This window comes from Coccidioides posadasii, chromosome 2 (genome assembly GCF_018416015.2).
Source record: "Coccidioides posadasii str. Silveira chromosome 2, complete sequence".
NCBI classification, from domain to species: domain Eukaryota; kingdom Fungi; phylum Ascomycota; class Eurotiomycetes; order Onygenales; family Onygenaceae; genus Coccidioides; species Coccidioides posadasii.
In genome coordinates this window covers 4,081,695-4,103,027 of record NC_089408.1, presented here as the reverse complement: position 1 = coordinate 4,103,027, position 21,333 = coordinate 4,081,695, and the positions used below count along the sequence as shown (strand labels likewise).

Genomic DNA, 21,333 nt, shown 5'->3' with positions numbered 1-21,333 from the left:
ACGCAATCTTAGTTCCATCTTCCCTCACAGACGTGCCGTTATCCGACCGCCACCGCCGGAGTGAGATATGTACGGAGTACGGAGTAAGGAGCGAGTCGAAAAGACATTTTTTTTCCTTTTTTTCTCTTTTTTAAGTTTTTACTAGTGGAATGGACACACGTCACTCAGATCCCAACGACCTGTTTGTCGCCGACTCTCCTGAATCGGACCGTATGGGAAGGCCGTTATTGTCGGAAGATTCCCTTGAGAATCGAGATGCTCCATCTTCCGTGGACCCTTTTGTTCTTTTGGGTAAAAAAAAAAAAAAAAGAATATTAAAAAAGAAAAGAAAAGAAAGGAAACAAAAAAGTAATCCCTGTCAGTCTACCTAATCCTCGCAGAAAGTCTTGACCCTTTCCGTCCTATCTTGCAGCGACACTCGTTCTCCGAGGTTGCGTTGATTCGGGATTTTGCGGGCCGAGTTATAAGTCCCAGCAACAAAGGCGAAAGTTCGAATTCGCAGCTGCGAAGGGTTTAGCTGGATGCATCCTGAGCTGGTCCTATTTTGTGTATGTGCATGAACGAAGTGCTTGAATCTCAGACCGTCCACATTTTTCCGGACCAAATTCGGTCCTCGCACAGCGTAGTCTGGCATCCTAGTTAATCTGCGCATCCACAGGCCAATAGATTCAACTTCTGATTTGACTTCGAACTTTCCCAAGAAATGCACCAGCCCCTGGAGGTCACTAACCAGGTGAAGCAAGCAGAACCACATGGATCGGGAGTGGACTTCGGCGGTTCTGCAAGTGGAGCGCTGAACCTTCCACCACATTCCCCAAGGTGCTCACGCGGTCTTTCGACGAAAAAATGCTCCCGTGTTAGCCATCCCGGCCTATGAGAGGGGAACGCCACTCTCCTACAAGCCAGTCGCGCGCTTCTCGGACCTTGGGACGGAGCTTTCTTCAACCCTGGGCCAATTATCGTCTACTTTCCCCATATCCCCCAAGAAAGGGGGGTTTAACCCCCACCATGACACTTCAAACAGACAAACATTTCAGTTTCCCCAGTGTTTCTGTATATTTCTGGGGGAGGCAATAATGGCCAAAGTTTTCATGGACCCTCACACTTCCAAGCCTAGTTTGGGAATATCACTCAGCCCCAGCCTGGAGCACTTTGGGTATAATGGAGTGTATTTTCATCTTTCAATCTCAATTTTTAAAAAGCTTCCAGTTCCGCTCCCAGCATTCCCGAGCGAGCTCTTCGCTTTTGTTGTAAACCTGTTTTGTTGCTTTTCTCTGCAACCTTCTTCACTTTCTTTCCTCTTTTCTTTTTTTTTTTTTTTTTTTTAAATCGAGATCCTCTCCGCTCCTCTTTATTCGCACGGAGTTGATCAGAGGACTGGAAAAGGGGTTTCAAATACATCAACTCCCATATAGACACCGCATCAGATCTTGACATATTGGGAATTTTGAAATTGGAACAATCTGAACATATGCGACTTTGGGGCTAGACGGTTACAACTCACCACATTTAACTTGAGATTGAAGTAATGGCTTCGGCGGAGGTTACTGCGGTTCAGCCTCAAAATAAGCGGAAAGCGGCAGCTGCTGGGATTGTTGGAACGACTCGTCCGGTGAAGAGGCGCGCATCGAAAGCATGTTGTTGCTGCAGAGCTCGAAAAGTGAGATGTGACGTTGTGGAGAGCGGTTCTCCCTGTACGAATTGCCGTCTAGATGAGGTGGAATGCATAGTGACGGAGAGTAAGCGCAGAAAGTCAGTTACCAAAGAAGCGGGAGCGTTTACTTTAGAATGATTACGTCGAGTTTTATTTCTGGTTGTGAGCCAGCGAGCTAATATTTGAGCTCTCTGTATAGGAAAGCCCGGCCTGATGGAGAAGGCAACAAACCCTCCTCTGAATCCTCTGCGGAAGCATCAGATGAAATTGGTTTCCTTTTCGGCACCAAGCACAGCAGAACCAGAGTGCCCTCGTCATCAATTCCGGAACCAGGGCTGCCGCTATCTCCTGGAAATCATGCTGTAGATTTGGAAAAGGGGCAACATGTGCCACATCTCATCTGTGGGTTTCATCTAATGTTTCTCGGCGTCTTGAAAGATTGAAATGACTGATCTATCTCAGACCAAACTCAAGGGCAGCGAGTTAAAGATGGTGGCCGACGTCAACGGTTATCAAGCGTAGACAACATTCTTCCGGCCTTTTCGTCCTCAGATCTGAACGCCGCCAAGCCCGAGATTCTCAATCTTCTGTCGGGGCGAATGAATCAGTCGACTTCTCCTCGCACGTTCAGAAGATCTCTTCCGGATTATCTTCGCCCATTGCCTCTAAAGTTCCAGAGCGCTGATATCGACTATCTGGAGGCGAAAGGCGCTTTAACCATTCCAGACCCTGCCCTTCGAAACGAGTTGCTCCGAAGTTACCTTAAATGGGTACACACCTACATGCCGCTCTTAGAATTGGACGAGTTTTTGGGTGCTATCTTCCGAAATGATGGTTCTCAGCAGCTTAGTCTTCTACTTTTTCAAGCAGTGATGTTTGCCGCGACCGCATTCATTGATATTAAACACCTTTATGCCGCGGGCTTTGAATCAAGGAAAGCAGCTCGAAAGGCGTTCTTTCAAAGAGCAAGGGTATATATTCTGAACCCCCGATTTCCTTCGAAAATTGAGATAAATCTGACTGTTCAAATAGTTGCTTTATGACTTTGACTATGAACTTGACCGTATCTCCTTGGTGCAATCGCTATTGCTCATGACGTATTGGTACGAAATGCCCGATGACCAGAAGGATACATGGCATTGGATGGGAGTCAGTCTTTCCTTGGCACATACAATAGGTCTACATCGGGACCCGGCCAATTCCAACATGAATCCTCAGCGTCAGAAATTATGGAAGCGTATTTGGTGGAGCACATATACAAGGGACCGCCTGATCGCTCTTGGAATGAGACGACCCACAAGAATTAAAGATGAGGATTGTGACGTCCCGATGCTCCAGGTTAGCGACTTCGAGTTTAAACCGCTATCCCCAGAAGTTCTTCAGGTTCTCGGGGATCTCGAAATGACACACAATGTGACCCACCAAAGAGAACTGGCGGTGATGTTTATCGAGAAGGCAAAGCTCTGTCTCTGCATCAGTCACGTTCTCTCGGCCCAGTATTCTGTCCTCGGACACAAATTTGGCGGAACAACGGAGACGACCATGATGTTGCTGCCGAAGAAGTCCGCAGCAGAAACTTGTGAAGTTAGACGCTGTGATGACGAACTAGAAGCATGGTTTTCCAACCTTGCAGAGGAGGCACAGTACCGGCCGCCTCCTTCGAACCTCGCAACTGGAGATGAAGTAATCTATCTACATCGGGCGCTCCTGCTGATGGTCTACCTAACTACCTCAAGCGCACTTCACAGGCCCCAAGTTCTCCCAGCGACGCCATTCCCAACGGTAGAAGTCGAGTTACAGGCCCTGTCTCGCACCAAAGTCCGGCATGCAGCTGTGGAGATAACCAATATAGCTCAGACGCTTCACAGCTTGGACTTGACTCGTTATCTGCCCACAACCGGAGTCACCGTTTTACTTCCAGCCGTTATCATTCATTTGTTGGACATCAAGTCGAACGACATCAGTGTTCGCGCAGCGAGTCTTCACCGGTTCTATCGCTGCATGCAGATCCTGCAGCGACTCCGGGAAATCTACGCCTCGGCAGATTTCGCTACCTCGTTCCTTGAGGCTGCGATTCGCAAGGCTGGCATCCATGTATCTACGCAAATTCTTCCAGAGGCCCCGGCGAAACTGGCGACCGTTGCTCCTGCGCATACTCGCCTTGGCGCGCTAACCCCTCCACCCGAAGCTCAATCCGACAAAGTATCCGAGAATACCGCCTCAAGCCCACAGATTCTATCCATGCCCACGTTTTCTCGACCCGAAGAAAAGGGCACTGTGTTCGCATCTACGCCGCCGCATTCGGTGCGCAGCGAGAACGGCAGCACCCAGAACAGCCGAAACGATGAAGTTTTCAAAACTGATTTATTCGATTCCTCAAATGACGACCCCGAGCCAAGCCTTACGGAGTTCATGAACATGGCCCATGATGCCGAGATCACGCAGAACGACTTAGATGCCTTAATCAACTTTGACGATGCCGGCGCGGATCTATTCGCGACTGAGGATGGGCTTGGACTCGATTTCGGCCTTTCTACTACGTTTTCCAATGACAACAACCCAGTATCGCTGGAGAACTTGAACTGGATTCGTGATTTTGCGGCTAGCGGGAACTTGCCCGTGAATTCGACGATAAACCTGCAAGATACTTCGGTAGAGATTGGGGAATTTACCAGCCCAGTGGCTGACAACACTGAAACCCCCGCAGATCAGGAATCGAAGAGCACGGAGGTGATAGCTAGACAGGAACTGGATGTTTCCTCTCCGTTGGAACAGGACGGTATTGGAATCGCTGCAGGGTTCATGACCGAGGTTGCCCTTGAGGCATAGTTCGAGGTGGACTTACTTAGGTAGTAAGGGCGTTTCTTTGAACACTTAACGAATTTCTTAGTTTCATCTGGTTCTGTCCCAATTGAGCATGCACTGCGTGTCTTGATACCAAACCCATCTTTGTTTGTGGTTAGCTACTCCATGTTCCTCAACTGGCGGATTCTAATGTCTCTCATTCCGTGCGTCCATGTATTATATTCCTGGATATGATGATGAATACCACAAAATCTGGTTAGACCTTTGCATGTCTATGATATCTGACTGAGTTAATCCTCCATCCTCCCAAGTTACATATCTGGCGCTTTCGGCTCCTGAATGGATGCGGGCTCGAGATTAGTCCGACCAGGCACGGAGAAACTTATTAACTAGTTAGTCGGGCCGAGAAAAATCATGTTACAAAAGAAAACAAAACACCAAACTCAAGGAACAATTCTGGCCGCGAAGCCTGTTGTGCTATGGCACGATATGAGATGTAAACCCGGTTGATTCTCTCTAAGTCCCATGGCGCGCGGGAAGCTAGCTAACTAACTATGACCTTGATGACTAGTTAACTAGTGAACTAATACTCTACACGTGACAAAGCCAAACCGCCCGGAAAATGGATAGTGCTAACTAACAGTGATAGGTTGTGCTATTTTCAGACTGTACAAGATGTGTGAACATAGATTCACTGAACACAAAAGCTGACAGCTTTTGATTCATCTGACTTTGGAAGACCAAGGTTTTCGTACCGTGCGGCGGGATGGTCCCGGCTCTCGTCACAGCACAGATTGGAAACTACCTTGATGATTCCCGGTCATCTTGCCGGGAATGTATGGAAAGCTCCCGACTCATTTCCCCATTTTCCACCCAAGGGGGCCCAGCTGGCCGATGTGTTGTTGATCTTCACTGCATTACTCCACCGCAGGGATGATCGATGCTATCCCCCTCAGGGAAATAGTGACCCATCCCGTCGGTTATATATATCTCTCGAGTCTCTCAACAATTAAACTAATGGACATCGATATGCATATATGCGAAGCAAAATCACCGAGGATTGCTTGAACGACGCCTGAATGCTTGATTAAATGCTTGTATTGACCAAGCAGTGATGTTGTGGGAGTGATCATCGTGGGATTGTCCTCTTCCATCTTAGCCACTTCATGCGATGTTACCTCGCATATCCTGGAAGCGAGCTGCTACGATTGGGGACCGTTATCTCCACCATACCCAGCTCTGGGGTACCCCAGGTTGCGGAGCTTCCGGCCCCAGCAGCCACTGGACACCAGGGGGTGATTCTCAATTCCGTGTGGATTATTCCGTAACGTGGTACCAACCTCGGGAGCAAAATATCTTCCCCGCGCTGTATTTTCAGATTCAAAACAATCCCATTATTTTCAGCTCCTGCGAGGGCCACCATCGCATTGCACCCAAAGAACGTCGTTCTTTGAACCAGGATGGCATTGGTATTTTACTACGGAGGACCAACGGCGACTACATCTCGAGAGCTCCGGGAATGCTCATACCTCCAATTTCGATTCTTTTTGTCGTCGCAAAAGCAGGTATTTTGACACTATGAGTTTAAGGGTGCCAGAGCATGGAAAATTCGGGCTGTCTGCCGCCAAATCATTCCCTTGCACCGGGTTAAACGCTACCAATCTCATACATATATGTAAGGTTTGTATGTAATGCCACGAACAAGCTAATCCTATCCTATTTTAGAGTAACAGGGTCTGGTAAAATTTACAGTCGGCTGCCCGCGCCCGCTCGAGAACTATATGAGGATCCTCGTGTCCGCTGGTTTCCCGCCCTGGGTAAAATTTTCAATTCCTGGACAAGTGTGATAACTTTGGCAGCCGCCTTGGAGCCGACGACGCCGTAGTTTATGTGATCGCTATGAAAGGGTTGACTATATCTTCCGTCCTTTGCTGGACGACACTATTTGTGCCATTTGTTGCTAGTGCTGCGCTCCCAGAGCAGGCCTCAGAGATTCATGGCCGCCAGGTGCCAAACCAGCCAAAGGGCGTGAAAGAGATTTGGTCTCCCGATGGTTTTCGAATCAGATACAAAGAGCCTGGGAAGGAAGGAGTCTGCGAGACGACTCCAGGAGTCAACTCGTACTCAGGATATGTTGATCTTGGGTTCGATTCGCATACATTCTTTTGGTTCTTTGAAGCGAGACATGATCCTGCAAATAAACCCGTTACACTCTGGCTCAATGGCGGCCCAGGAAGTGATTCGCTCATCGGCCTCTTTCAAGGTTGGCTATGCTTTCTGGGATAATCCATCTCATGCATGTTGTGGGATTGGCCGGTACTGACAAAATCCTAGAACTTGGGCCCTGCAATATCACGGAAGACCTCAAGTCTAAGGTCAATCCTTACTCTTGGACAGAAGTGTCGAATCTTCTCTTCCTCAGTCAACCCGTGGGTGTTGGTACGTCCCATTGAAACATGGATGATAACTATGGCCCGATTTAAACTAATGGCTTTTATTCCTGGAATTAAGGGTTCTCTTATGAGAAAAAACAAGTCGGCTCGATGAACAACTTTACAGAATCAATTGAACCACCAGAAGTAAATGGTATCACAGGCCGATGGCCCAAAATTACCCCTTCTAAGATTGGTATGGCTCTTTACATTGCATGAGGTAATTTGAAACATTGTCTAATTTGAATAAAGAAACTACCAAACAAGCTGCAAAAGCCACATGGAACGTGGTGCAAGCTTTCTACAAAGCCCTGCCTCGACTTGATGGGAAAATTACGTCCAAGAGCTTTAATCTCTGGACGGAGAGCTATGGAGGGTAAGGAAGTTACAATATATAAGAATTCCCATGTCATTGCTAATGAACTCTAGGCATTATGGTCCAACCGTGGGTGTCTTTAACAGAGCCGTGAATTTGGTCGAGAAACTGACACCGGTTTATAGTTTTTTAGGTATTTCGAGGAACAGAACAAACTAATTGACCAGGGTAGGGCTCATGGAGTCAAGCTTGATTTTAACACCTTGGGAATCATAAACGGACTTATTGACATTGCAATCCAGGTCAGCTTCTTCTTCTCCAATCCATCCCTCATTTTCAGGCAAGCTGACAGGGCTTACGCATGCAGGCACCGCAATATATTGAATACGCCCAAAAGAATACCTATGGAATTCATCCTGTATGACTCTCGACTTCCATGTATGATACCATTGCCAGTGCAACTAACGCGCATCTAGCTCAATGAAACCGTCATCAATTACATGAAAATGGCAAATTCTATGCCGAACGGTTGCCAGGACCAGGTAGCAGTATGCAGATTACTGAATCGAACATCCCTCGTTCCCTACTCATATTGCAGCGGGGCACAGAGCATGTGTCGCGATAATGTTGGTAAGCGGAGAGTTCTCGGCCTACGTATGATCTAGAGCGTCGATTCTGATTGTGGCTGTATAGAGGGGATGTGGTACTCGTTCACTGATCGAGGAGTCTATGACATCCGTCACCCGCGAGAAGTAAGTCACCAAATACCCTGAGCGAAACGGCTCACGTGCAGACTCCTAATTCAGATGCATAGGACCCAACTCCGCCGGATTACTTCGTAGATTATCTCAATCAAGCGGAGGTGCAAAACGCCCTTGGCGTGGACTTTAACTATACGAGAACATCGAATCCTGAAATTTTCGCTGCATTCGGGCGAACTGGCGACTGGGGATACCCCGATTTCATTGAAGATTTGGAAGCCATCCTTGAGATGCCTGTGCGCGTTACCTTGATGTACGGTGATGCAGACTACATATGCAATTGGTTTGGCGGAGAGGCCGTTTCTCTTGCTGTGAACTATACCCATGCGGAAAAATTCCGAGCAGCCGGGTATGCCCCCTTGCTCGTTGATGGCATTGAATACGGGCAAATTAGAGAGTACGGAAACTTTTCGTTCTCAAGGATTTACGAAGCCGGCCATGAAGTACCCTGTACGTATATATCCCATCTCTCTTCCCTTCTCATCTTTCTTTTTCTTTCCGCCTAACTGCAGGAACTCCACTGCTAACATTTCATAGACTATCAACCTCTTGCGTCCCTCCAATATTTCAACCGCACCTTGAACGGGTGGGACATTGCCACCGGCCAGGTCAAAGTCGATGGAAATTACGGCACTTCAGGCCCACAGAGGTCTACACATACAGAACCATATGTTCCCTTACCCTCCGAAACAGGAAGCTAAGATCTCAAAGCCGAGACATGGGAGAAACCCATCCTTGTGTATAGATCATGGAATGTTTAACTCTCTACCTAATAAAACCAAGCAGATTAACTAATAATCATTTTACGTTTACCCTTTTTGTCTTTGGAAACGATGGCATAGACTTTACCCCATCACGAGAGGTAGAGGTACACATGATGCCCAAGTGAGAACCCGAATGGGGATAAGCAAACGTGTATCCGCATTTCTTAGGCCGGCTAGAGATTGCCAAAAGAAAATGAAACAGTTCTTGAGATTCGCCTTACCCGGGGACCCTACATAATCTGGTTACACGGTACACTATGAAATGGCGGACAATATTACGGTTGATGTAGGACGTAGTAGGCATGACTATATTAAAACCATATCGAATTATGTCGGGAGTAACGACGTACTCTACTTACTGAGAATTGGACTTTCACCGTAAGACCAGGATGACAAGTTGTTGGGCTAAAATAAGCGCACAACATTTGAGACAGGAATAATGGATAAAACGCTAACATTAGAGTGGATTGGCTCATGATTAGATCACGACAGGTACCACAAGGTTCGAGTCGCCGGCTTTGTTTGCTTTTCCGCATCGCGTGACACTATTATCGAATGCAAAATCAAGATTGAAAAAGGGTGGCGTGTCGCAAGCCAAGAATAGGTTCTCTCCGGCCAGAACGAAAATGCCAGAATGAATCACGAGATTCACATCAATCTTGCGCCCCTTAGGGTGATGATGATATCGTGTTCAATCCATGTAGCGGGACACACGGACACCTTGAATTAAGAACAAGTTGTAAAATGGGAAAGTTAACACCCCTCGTGGGAAATGCCTATTTCTCGTGGCGTTCCTCCAAAACATGTGTAGCGGCAACTTCTTCGATGGTGTCATCGGAGAATTTGAGGTCATCCTCGAGATCAATGGTATCCTTAATCTTCCAGAAGATGACGGGCGCCGCAACAACGAGAGATCCTGCCAAAAGACCCCAAGTAGAGCCGAAGTAAACCTTGTATGAAATATGCAAGTCGTCAAGGCTATATTATCAACAAATCAGCAAGCTGTACAAAATTCCTAGTCGTGCAGAAAAGGCACGTCTAAAATGGGCCCACATACCGCCAGGTGATGGCAGCACCAGCAGACTGAATGCCCTTATAAAACGCAGCAAAGTGTGCCAGCTTACGGCCGTTGTTCGTGAGGGAGCCCATGAACCTAGTTGATAGTCAGCATCTTTAGGCTAAGAAACAGAACAAGAGGATCAAGAGTAAGTTTACCAGTAGCAGCAGGTTTGGAAGGCGGCATCATAGAAACCATAGAAGAGATAGAGAAACATAGGCCCAATATAGCTATTGTCTTGCCAGTCCATGCGGGGAGTGTGGTCATTGATATCCGCTCGGTCATAGTCTTTCTGGAATGCCCAGCCTCCACCCCAAACCGCCATTGTTAGAGCAAAGAGCAGAACAAGCCCGGCGCGAGCACGGACTGTCCGGCGAACTACTTTGAGATCAAGTAAGTAGCCAAAAACAAAGGCGCCAACCATCTGGAAGAGCCAGTAGAGAACATTATTTAGAGCACGGGTGCGGATATTGAATTTCGCCAGGTTGACCGCGTTGAACTGGTAGGTGGTGAACCAGTTGCTAGCAATGAACATAGGGAAGTAGAGGACGATGTAGTAGTCAGTGCGTGCGACCTCGAGGAGACCTAGCAGCTCTGATTTCCAGGAGGGATTTTTCATGAGGATGACATGAGAGCCATCAGCACGACGCACATACTTGGGGTCCACCAGGGTAAAAGCAAGGATGAATCCGAGGAACATGAGGACCATGAATGCGATGTATGTCCCATCGTTGACGGCGTTGGCTTTGCTGTGAATATTTTGGCCAAGGGGGACCTATGGAACGTTCATTCGCGGTCAGTTTTGGGTGAAATAGGAGTCCAAAAGTGAGCTGTTTGTCCTCACCAAGCTTCCAATAACACCACCCAGGTTGAAGATAATCCAGAACCAAGAGATGAATTTGCCCTTGGACTTTTCCTCGGGGTAGCTCATCATAATGGCACCCTGAGCGGTCCACAAGCAACCAGCGCAGACACCGAGGAGAGCACCGGCAAAGATAAGAAAGCCGACATTTCCGTTGTGGTTATAGGAAAGAATCGATGCTACATAAAGAAAGTAACCGAAGCCACCGAAGAACAGAGCTGTGCGAAGACCTAGTCGATTGGCGATGGAGCCGGCGAAGAAACCGACAACGGCAAAGGTCGAGTACAAGGCGGTATTGGCTTTGTTAACGTCACTGGGATCAACTTGACCAGCGCCGCCGAGACCGTTGACGGCATTGAACATTCCAGGGCACAAGAAGCAGACAAACGAGACGATGAGAAGCTGTGAGATCGGCGACGCGTACCAGGGGAGAGTCAAGGGCCCAATTTTGGGAGACTTGTACATCCATGGTCTGCCCTCACGAGTCGTAGGAGCATGATGACCTTCCACGTCCTCGAGGGGAGGAGTGGAAGCAGAAGAAGGGGGTCTTTTCTCGTCAGCGCCAGGCATTGCTGTTGATGTGGATGTCAAAGGATAGTTAGGTCAGATTATCCGGGTATATTTGGATATAAAAGCCGCCACCAGGGGCCTAGCCTCAAGAGGACGCTTTCTGTTGCCCGATGGCTTGTGCAACCCAGTATTAACAGAGAGTATCGGACTAATCTTAGTTAGCAAGGCTTTAGAGATGGGCTTCTGGATCGATAGTAAAACTCAAATGCAAAAAGAAACAATAGCACTGAAGAACCAAGGAAGGGGAAAAGAGATGCTTCTGGAACAATAAAGGGAGAAAGGGATTATTCTGTAGCTGTTGTAAGGAATAGATACATACACTGTATTAGAGGGAGGACAGCAGCAAAACAGAACAGTTAACAAGTGAATGAATAAATAAATAAATAATACTAATATTTGGAAAAAAAAAAAAAAAAGGAGAAAGAGAAAGAGAAAAAGAAAAGAAAAGGACAAGGAAGTGAGGGTGTGCAGCTTTATTACTGATATAACAAAAAACTGACAGGACGCGGGTGTGACACTGCTATGTGTCTAGTATGTTCAGTCGTTGGGCTAGGTTGACAAAGCACGAAAGTGCTACACTTACAGTGTAACTATAGCAGCTGAGCCAGAGCACAGTACAGGAGCTTGGTCATGAAGTTGCGACGCCAAAGCGCGATGCATTCAAGCTAAGGAAAGCATCTAACAGAGTGCCTTGGAAGAGTCTTGTCTTGCCCGGGGGATGAAAAGAGGAGAGGGGGAGAGAGAGGCTTGGAGAGAAGGAGATGAAGAGGAAATGAAGAGGAGATTGAGAGTGAAGGTGGAGGAGTTAGAATTGGGAGGGTCAGTGTTCGCTCAGGGTCACTTAAACTAAGGAAGCGAGAAGGATGAATGAAAATTAGGATGACGGGAGACTTTGTTCGCGTTCCGTCCTGGCAACAGTGGCCCGTGTCCGGCCTCGCCGCCCCCAAGGGTGACAGCAGCAAGTCGCAGGGCCAAAGTCAAGATGGTCGAGTAAACTTTCCGCTAGCTAATTTAACCTTACAAGTAGTCAACCGAGTTTGCAACTATCAAACTAACCGTACATAGAGGCTGGCTTGATTTCGCGGTGCGTGACTATGTTTCATTTATTGCCTGATTCACACACGCTCGGGTGCAATATCTAGCTGATGAGAGGAAGGAAAAGGATTGGAATAGCTGCGTCAAACCACGACTCCCGCTTCAAAGGGTCATGAACCAGGTCCTAGTGATCTTTCGGGTTGACCCTCAAAAAGGCAAGCTGAACAAGCTTTTAAGTGACCCCCGTTGCTTTTCGTCTCCACCACTAAGTAATGCCAGTTCTCATACTCCATAACTAGGGGGGTGGGGGGGAGGGAATCGATTTTGAGTTTGTCTGGGGACAAGAGTGCGGGTGTTTCTCCGCATAGGCTCGGGAGCAAACAGAACCAACCACACCACGACAATGTATGGATGTCCAGTATGTACCTAGCTACCCCGGGGTGGGTCATGGCGTCGAAGATGATATGTATTTCTTTGTCTTGTGATTTAATCGCTCTGCTGAGGAGGACCGTTCATGGCTTTTTTTCGTCCTGCTTCTGCTGAAAGGCTGCAAGTACTTTTGAGTCACATTTTGGGACCAGGTTGAGACCGAGATTCACGATCCTGTTCGCCTGGCACTTAGTCAAAAGATTTTACGCCGGCAGTGCAGATGTGTCTCCCTGTCGTATGGTGCAATGTGAGTGAGCTTTGGTCCCCGGACTGCATGGGTAATGGTGTCAACTGCAGAACAAAGGACACTTCGCTCGAAGGAAAAACACGAGGTTTGAAACTCTCTATGCGCATCTCGCACAGACAGCCGACAAACATGCTGTCCCCCGGCTGCCACATCTTGATTCTGGAGTCCGGTATGCACGTCATCTCGCTGCTGTCGCGCGCGCTCTCTCGCCCGCTGCCCTGCCTTTTGATGCAACCAGACGGCGAGCGTGGCATCGGATTATCCTTAGCCGAGCACTGGCTTATCTAATCGTCCTCCTCGCTGCTGGAGCTCTCTGCCGCATCGGGCCTAGCGCCCCTCTGACGTTACATCGACCGCCGATCCAACGCCAGCTCTCCGGTCGGAGCATGACTGTATTCTGCACGCTTCAAAACTCCTCAGCAGCGTGTTGTGCTAGCAAGCAGGAAAGTACTCGTGGACTGGCCTATGTTACGGGAGTTGGTGCTGCATTGACGCCGCCCACATCGAAACTGTTTCGTTGACAGCGAACGAAGCGTACGAGGCTGGCGGTCCTTCACGAGCTCACCAAGCTTTTGAAACAACCCAAAGCTGCTACATACTGCTGAGGCTCGCGCTAAGATTCATGCCAGCGGATTTTTGGGGACCGTCTTGAAATACAGGTATTTATCCGTCACGTAAAGTTGGTATTTTGTGGGAGCGTGGTATGGTAAGTACTGTATGGTCATAACGCTCTCCCCGAGGTGGTCCTGTACAGTACCGTAATACCCAGCGGCGGGGGGGAAACGCCACTGACATAACCGCCAGGTAACAGCGTCCGTCCAGAAGCTTCGCCAGGTGTTCTCTTTACATCACATCAACATCTCGAGCTGCTCACGACGACTGTTCCATCTGGACATCTCCCAAGCAGAACATGCTACTATCCGCTCCTCCACCCTGTCTCCTTCCATCTCCTTGCTATCGACAATGATGCGGCAGATTCTGAGGAATCCAAGGTTAATTTCCTTCGCCCGCGCCTTTTCCCCCGGATCCCAGAAAGTACTGTACATTATTCAGGATGTAGTTAGAAATCAATACCGAGAAAAAAAGTTTCCAGTTCCAAGGCTTCCTTTCAACCTTTGATGTAAAAAAAGGGTCTCCAAACCCTCATCTTCCTTTGCCCATTCACTGGATGGTTCCCGGGTGCCTTTTCCCCTCCCGCCTTTCCTCTCCTCCACTCGTGTCTCTTAACACCTTCTTCCTCTTCTCTTGAAACAACGAGTTGGCTGGCGGGTGAGTGGCTCCTCCAAACGTTTTCCCTATCAAGGCTAACGTTGAGCACTTCCAGGACTCTAAGCTACCTCTCCAGCAGTCCTAGCTATTTCCGTGCCAGTCTTCCTCCCGCAAGGCTCGTTATTACCATCCACTCACCTCTTGATACGCGACGATGCCATCCTTGATTCGGAATGGGGATATACATCCTCGCGTCACAAAATTCACAAACTGCCGCCTTGCCATCGACGGGAAGCTCATTGAAAAAGACTTGTGGATCGACTCTGTGTCGGGCAAAATACTCCAGGATCAACGCGCCTTTTATGAGGATCATATCTGCCCCGATCAAGTCATCGACCTTGGAGGACGTATCTTGGCCCCGGGTTTCATCGAAGTACAGATCAATGGCGCCGCTGGATTCGACTTTTCCGTGCCCCGAGAAACCAAAGACGAGTATGACGCTGGACTAAGAGTCGTAAATCACGCGCTGATAAAAATGGGAATCACGTCCTATCTCCCCACGTTGACCAGCCAGAAGAAAGAAGTATATGCCAAGGTAAGCCTTGGTCCCGAGGAAACAAATCTTCCAGCGGAATATCATCCTGACAATGGCCAGGTTCTCCCTTCTCTCGGCCCTTCTGGTCTCCTCCGCCGTGCTGAGGACGGCGCCGAATCTCTCGGTGCTCACGTTGAAGGGCCATTCCTTAGTCCCGGAAAGAACGGAATCCACAGCCATGAGGTGTTGATTACCGCGGAAAACGGCTTCGAAGATCTCATCGATTGCTATGGAACCGAGAATATTTGTGTCGATGAAGCTTCTACCGATCTGATCCCCGTTAAGATGATCACTGCCGCCCCAGAGGTGGGCGTCATGCTCTCGCTCATCCCTCAGATCCAATCCCAGGGCATTATCTATTCCATCGGTCACTCCGACGCAACATACGAACAGGCTGTCGCTGCCGTCGATGCTGGTGCCAACATGATCACTCATCTTTTCAATGCCATGAGACCCTTCTACCACCGTCATCCGGGAATCTTTGGTCTCCTCGGCCAGTCCGAGAAACACCGGCCGTTTTACGGCATTATTGCCGACGGTCTTCATCTCCATCCGACAACTATCCGGATCGCCTATAACGCTCATCCGAAGGGGATGATCCTTGTCACTGACGCCATGAGGCTATGCGGCATGCCAGACGGTATATACGATTGGACCAATGGCGAGCGGATCGTCAAGAAGGGCGCATTGCTTACTCTCGAGGGCTCGGATCGCCTGGCAGGAAGTTCAGCCACGCTCATCGAGTGCGTGAACAATTTCAGACAATGGGCCGGTGCAAGGACCGTGGATGCCATTGCTGCAGTGACAGAGACGCCTGCAAAGATGTTGGGTATCTTGGGGACCAAGGGTACACTGGCGCATGGTGCTGATGCAGATTTGGTTGTGCTGGGAGAGAAAAGGGATGAGAACGGAGGCTTGGGAACTTTGACAGTTGACCAGGTGTGGAAGTTCGGCGTGAAGGTGTTTGACGCTGAGAAGGCCTAGGGAACTAACCACGGCACAGATTGATCATCATAAATGTTCCATTCTGCTATCTTACAGCGTAAAATACCCTAATGTCTCTTTGTTGACCAAAAGAAGAAAGTTCACCTTCTCTCCCTCTTTGTGATCTGCTTCTGTGGTTTATTGCTCGAGCTGCTTTGATCTTAGAACATGAGAGTACCTAGATGCACGCTTCGTCGAATAGTTACACGGCTAGGCATAGAGAGCACAAAGAGAAAAGACTATTGTAAATTATCAAATATAAATTTTGCATTTCTCTATTACCTATGAGATTTTTATCAATTCAAGCAAGCATTACTCTATTCAAGGCAGATGTTCCTTATAGTTACACCTGCTACATCTCCCCCTTGTGAATTTCACCAGTCCTACCTGAAGTCGCGCTACTGACAGCTTGGTGGGATACGTGAAGATGCAGGACAGCAATATCTATGTAACTCTTCTTGTAGATTGATTTTATTTTCTCTTTCCTTGATCTCTGATACCACATCGTTTTATCCAGAGCATCTGGACAACAAAGCATGTCGAGAAAGCATTTGGGCACCCAAAAAGCCAAAATATAATTGGCGGGATATATCGAAACTTTATACATCCAGGACACATCAACGCAACGCAATATCTATCCATGAATATCTTCATTAGAGAAAAATGAAAATAAGACACAATGCCTCCCAAGTAATCATAACACCTTTTCATTTCTTTCTTTCTTTCTTTTTTTCTTTACAGCCTGGGAGCAGCCCCCTTCCATCCGGCCTCCTGAGCAATCAATTCTGCCGCACGCTCTCCAATGGCCAAAACCGTCAACATCGGGTTGATAGTAGGCATATCCGGGAACACGCCCGCATCTGCGATGCGCACGTTTTTCAAGCCCCTAAGCTTCAACTGTGGATCTACAACCGCCATCGGGTCGCGAGTGACGTCCCCCATCTTGGTCGTGCCGGCGGGATGATACACCGTGTGCGCCACACGACGACCGTACTCGCTCAATTCCTCATCGGTGGTGAGGTTCGGGCCCGGGGCAACCTCGCGCTTGATCCATTCTTTAAAAGGAGACTGCTGGGCGACCTTGCGCGCCATCTTGAGACCGTACACGATGGTCGCGGCGTCGTAGCCCTCAGGGTCGGTGAAGTAGCGGAAGTCCAGGGCGGGTTTGACGTTGGGGTCGGAGGAGGTGAGGTACAGACGTCCGCGGGAGCGTGGGCGCGGGATATTGGGGGTCATGCAGAAGGCGTTGGTTGGGGTGTCGTAGCCGAGACGGGCGGTGTTGAGGCAGAAGGGGATCTGGTAGCAGTGCATCATCACGTCGGCCGCGTCGCCGTCGAAGTCCCTGGCGTTGGGGGGTTCACGCCGGAGGAAGATGCCGGCATCAGAATCCATGGTCGTCTGGTTGGGGGGAACGGGCTGGTTGAGTTCCCAGATGATGATGGATTCGGGGTGGTCGATCAAGTTCTCGCCGACTCCCGGGATGTCTTTGACGACGGGGATGTTGAGAGAGGAGAGCTGCTCTCGTGGGCCGAGGCCGGAGAGTAGGAGGAGTCTGGGAGTATCGACTGCACCAGCGCAGATGATGGTCTCCCGTTTGGGACGAAGGGTAAGCTTGGTGCCTGATTGCAGGGTAACGTTCACTCCGGTCACAGTGTCTCCAGAGACGTTGACGCGGGAAACCCAGGCGTCTGTCAAAACAGTAAGGTTGGGTTTGTGCTCCTCTCCTCGCAGCATGGGGTGGATATAGGCCACGCTAGCACTGCTACGACGGCCATCATCCGGGTTATAAGAGACGGAGAAAAAGCCCACGCCCTCGGTCAGTTTTCCAGTTGAACGGATCTCCTTGTTGAAGTCTTCGATGACTGGGATATCAAAGGCGCTTGAGCAAGCGTTGACCCAATCCTTGCAGAGCTGGTTCCGGTGGCGGGCATGGACCGGCTGGACGGTGTTGCGCAAGTTGTCGAGGACGCGGGAGAAGGTCTCAAAGGACCACCCCGTGCAACCTTTGCTCTCCCAGCGCTTGCAGTCATATTCGAATGGGCGGAAGGAGATCAGAGTATTGTGGCTGGAGCAGCCGCCAAGTACCTTAGCGCGAGAGTGCCGGATGTGACTATTACCTACATCAAAAAAAGAATTCCATGTGAGTCCTAGTTTCACACACCACACAGTGATTACTGCATTTCTTTTTTTTAAGTTTTGCCTGTTGGGCGTTCGCAGGTTGTTGTTTCAACCAAAGGCGGGTTCTGGTTTGCTGCAAACCACGCAAACCAAGACTGCCGCGCAGGCGAGAGGGAGCAGGGACAGATTAGCAGTCATGACAGACGGCATCTTCAAACGTACCCATTGGCTGCTCAGTGGTGCCATAATCATAGTCAAGCTCTCCTCCCAGCAGATTCAGCCAGTCCTTGAGAAGGAGCACACGGTCATCCATGAAATCACTAGGGCCGCCTTCGACGAGTAGGATCTTCATACGGGGAAGATACTCAGCCAGCCTGCTGGCAATGACACAGCCGGCAGTTCCACCACCAACAATGACGTAGTCATAGTTATCCACGTCTCCGACGGGAAGTTCGGTCGTCGTCTTTGCGGGCATGGTCTTGGAAGTGATTCGACGTGTTGAACGAATACAGGCAAGCTAGTAACAAGACCTTGTTGAAGGTCCCGATACGCACAGACCAGGAAAGGCCAAAAAAAAAAAAAAAAAAAAAAGGAAAAGACAAGGAAAAGGAATCCTAAATGAAAAGAGACGACAAGAGAAGCAATCGGCGACTTTCTTCAAAACAAAGAGAGCGGCGACCGAGAGGAAGGGTCTCACGGGGCGGAGGTAGCCGGATATGCAACGGGCAAACAACGTCTTAACGCTTTTTATGGCGGAGCCTACTTTTACGAAATAAAGTGAGAGAGAGAGAGCGAGGGAGAGATAGAGCAGGAAGAGAAGAACCACAGAACACGCCGCGCAGCGGGAGAATCAGATTTAAATAATGGCAAACGGACGAGCATCTGGCGCGGCGACGACAAAGCCACAGAAAAGTCTCTCGCCCTGCTGCTACACTGGCCAATCACCGGTCACATCGGACCGCACTAAGTGGGCCCCTGCCAAGCTTAACCAGCCACCGACGTAGGCGCTAGGCCGCAAAGGGTTAAACTACCCCAGTTTTGCAGCATGGGCGCCACATGCGACCGTCGGATAATCTTGTTCCAGGCATTGTGATTGGCCGCTGCCGCCCGCCGCCCCACCGAGGCCTCTTCCGCCGGCAAGCCGCCGTTCTGACCGCAGGCAGGCGGGAGGCGTCCGGGCGGCAGCGGAGAGGAGGAGAGCACACTGCCAGCGACCTGCAGTGGGCTTCAGCAACGACTTCAGGAAGGGTGAGTTTGTGTCTATGTTCGGAGAATATGTTATGTTACCAATGTTGAAGGGATTACGGGGAAGTCCGCGGAGTGTGCCAGCAAAAACACGCTGCCCGGAGCGGTGATAACCCGAACCTCGCTCGGCGCACTCTTGGCCCCACGCAGCGAAACCGCCCGGTCGGACGACAGGCGCCAAGCCCTCAAAGCGCGGACCCACATTCACGCCCTCTTGCCGATCCCGCCGATTGTGTCATATCACGTGAAAATGCGGCAGCTCAACCTTTTCGGTATCAACTTGGGAACGTTCGCTGCAGATCTTTAAAACGAGGCCTGTTCGGCAAATATTATCCGAACAACACACACCCATCATAAGTGGGGAAGAGGTGGAAAAAAAAAAAGAAAAGGAGAACCGCAGGAGCTGGGATCCCTCAATTCATTTCCGGGAGTAAATATAACTACTATCCGAGCAAGATGGACACGCCGTCCTTTCCCACACAGCAACTCTACTACAACGGTGCAGTTCGAAATGCGACCTCCGGTAAAACCTTCGAGACCGTAAACCCTTCAGATGCATCCGTCCTCGCGTCTGTTGAGGTCGCATCCCATGCCGATGTCGATAACGCCGTTAAATCCGCCGAGAGCGCGTTTTCCGACTGGTCGAAAACCCCAGTCTCGACCCGCGCCAAAATCCTTCTGAGGGCCGCGGAGATTTTGAGAGAGCGAAATGATGAGATCGCCCGGATCGAAACGCTCGATACGGGCAAGGCGTTCTCGGAAACGAGTACGGTTGACGTCGTCACGGGTGCCGATGTGCTGGAGTACTACGCTGGGTTGATCAGCGGCGGTGGGTTGAACGGAGAGACCACGCAGTTGAGGGAGGACGCCTGGGTGTATACGAAGAAGGCGCCATTGGGTGTTTGCGCCGGAATCGGAGCTTGGAATTATCCCATTCAGATGTAAGAGGCTTCGAGAAATGTGTCTTCCTGATCTTTGAGAGGCTGGACCCTAACTTTCCACAGTGCTCTATGGAAATCAGCGCCTTGCTTGGCCGCTGGAAACACGATGGTCTATAAACCCAGTGAATTCACGCCTCTCCACGGACTTGTACTTTCGCAGATATACACTGAGGCCGGTCTCCCAGCAGGCGTGTTCAATGTCGTCCACGGTGCGGGTGATGTCGGCGCATACCTCACCGCACACCCCACTATCGCCAAGGTGTCGTTCACGGGCCAGGTTTCGACGGGGAAGAAGGTCGCCTGCTCAGCGGCCGGAAATATGAAGTATGTTACTATGGAACTGGGCGGGAAGAGCCCACTCATTATTCTCCCCGATGCAGACCTGGAGAGCGCTGTAGATGGTGCAATGCTTGCCAACTTCTTTAGCACCGGACAAGTCTGCACGAACGGAACCAGGGTGTTCGTGCCTTCGAAAATGAAGGCGGACTTCGAGGCCCTGCTCCTCGGCAAGATGGGATACATCCGCGCTGGACCCCTGATGGACCCAAACACCAACTTCGGCCCGCTGTCATCTTCCGTACATCGCGAAAAGGTCATGAATTATATTCGCCACGGCATTGATAACGACAAAGCAACTCTGCTCTACGGCGGCCCGCACCCGCCCGCAAACCTCGACTCGTCCTTTCGAGACGGATACTGGGTTTCCCCGACTGTGTTTACCAACTGCACTGACGACATGAAGATCGTCCAAGAGGAGATCTTCGGCCCCGTCATGTCCATCCTCACCTATGATACTATCGACGAAGCCGTGCGTCGAGCAAACAATACGCCGTTGGGCTTAGCAGCAGGCGTGTTTACCCGTGATATCAATCTTGCGCATAAGATAATTGACAGACTAGATGCCGGAATTACATGGATCAATTCTTGGGGGGAGTCTCCGGCGGAGATGCCCGTCGGAGGATGGAAGATGAGCGGTGTGGGTGTCGAGAATGGGCGAAGGGGAATCGAGGCGTGGGTGAGAAATAAGAGTACGTTGGTGGACATGAGCGGGACGGTGGCGACGGTGTTTACAAAGCTATAGATAGCCTGACTGTACCAGGCCGCTCTCTGCTGGTTCGTTCACTTTTGACGGAAATGTCCTGGATTTGCTCCCTTCAAGTCTCTTGGGATAACATGTACTCCACAGCTAGTTACATGTTTGGCTGGTTTCCATAAGCAATTTAACCAAAACCAGCCCAAAGAAAAGAAAAGAATCGAAGAATTGAAGTAGCTAACGAGACGCAAAAAAAAATTAAACAAAAATATCTCC

General features: G+C 49.7%; 6 protein-coding genes across 6 annotated transcripts; 4 read left to right on the top strand and 2 right to left on the bottom strand.

Moving 5' to 3' along the window:
- Positions 1 to 1,301: 1,301 nt before the first annotated feature.
- D8B26_003777 (uncharacterized protein) lies at positions 1,302 to 4,721 on the top strand. Its single transcript, XM_003071748.2, has 4 exons — positions 1,302 to 1,752; positions 1,854 to 2,056; positions 2,117 to 2,625; positions 2,687 to 4,721. Exons 1-4 carry the CDS (start codon positions 1,529 to 1,531, stop codon positions 4,481 to 4,483), a joined length of 2,733 nt encoding a protein of 910 aa, XP_003071794.2. The 5' UTR covers positions 1,302 to 1,528; the 3' UTR covers positions 4,484 to 4,721.
- Positions 4,722 to 6,189: 1,468 nt separating this feature from the next.
- Positions 6,190 to 8,850, top strand: D8B26_003776 (uncharacterized protein). The gene is made up of 11 exons (XM_003071749.2): positions 6,190 to 6,722; positions 6,794 to 6,898; positions 6,971 to 7,087; positions 7,144 to 7,267; positions 7,321 to 7,336; positions 7,393 to 7,509; positions 7,575 to 7,625; positions 7,684 to 7,837; positions 7,901 to 7,959; positions 8,022 to 8,418; positions 8,506 to 8,850. Exons 1-11 carry the CDS (start codon positions 6,359 to 6,361, stop codon positions 8,667 to 8,669), a joined length of 1,668 nt encoding a protein of 555 aa, XP_003071795.1. The 5' UTR covers positions 6,190 to 6,358; the 3' UTR covers positions 8,670 to 8,850.
- A 213-nt stretch (positions 8,851 to 9,063) lies between these two features.
- Positions 9,064 to 12,055, bottom strand: D8B26_003775 (uncharacterized protein). Its single transcript, XM_003071750.2, has 5 exons — positions 11,805 to 12,055; positions 10,634 to 11,369; positions 9,948 to 10,564; positions 9,790 to 9,885; positions 9,064 to 9,710 (listed from the first exon to the last, which is right to left on the bottom strand). Exons 2-5 carry the CDS (start codon positions 11,219 to 11,221, stop codon positions 9,509 to 9,511), a joined length of 1,503 nt encoding a protein of 500 aa, XP_003071796.1. The 5' UTR covers positions 11,222 to 11,369; positions 11,805 to 12,055; the 3' UTR covers positions 9,064 to 9,508.
- Positions 12,056 to 14,086: 2,031 nt separating this feature from the next.
- On the top strand, positions 14,087 to 15,960 carry D8B26_003774 (uncharacterized protein). Its single transcript, XM_003071751.2, has 3 exons — positions 14,087 to 14,201; positions 14,257 to 14,736; positions 14,797 to 15,960. The coding sequence occupies exons 2-3, from the start codon at positions 14,356 to 14,358 to the stop codon at positions 15,718 to 15,720; spliced, it is 1,305 nt and encodes a 434-aa protein (XP_003071797.2). The 5' UTR covers positions 14,087 to 14,201; positions 14,257 to 14,355; the 3' UTR covers positions 15,721 to 15,960.
- A 495-nt stretch (positions 15,961 to 16,455) lies between these two features.
- On the bottom strand, positions 16,456 to 18,408 carry D8B26_003773 (uncharacterized protein; the record flags this gene model as incomplete). Its single annotated transcript, XM_003071752.2, has 2 exons — positions 18,061 to 18,408; positions 16,456 to 17,837 (listed from the first exon to the last, which is right to left on the bottom strand). Exons 1-2 carry the CDS (start codon positions 18,311 to 18,313, stop codon positions 16,456 to 16,458), a joined length of 1,635 nt encoding a protein of 544 aa, XP_003071798.2. The 5' UTR covers positions 18,314 to 18,408.
- Positions 18,409 to 19,376: 968 nt separating this feature from the next.
- Positions 19,377 to 21,321, top strand: D8B26_003772 (uncharacterized protein). The gene is made up of 2 exons (XM_003071753.2): positions 19,377 to 20,024; positions 20,088 to 21,321. The coding sequence occupies exons 1-2, from the start codon at positions 19,540 to 19,542 to the stop codon at positions 21,103 to 21,105; spliced, it is 1,503 nt and encodes a 500-aa protein (XP_003071799.1). The 5' UTR covers positions 19,377 to 19,539; the 3' UTR covers positions 21,106 to 21,321.
- Positions 21,322 to 21,333: the final 12 nt, after the last annotated feature.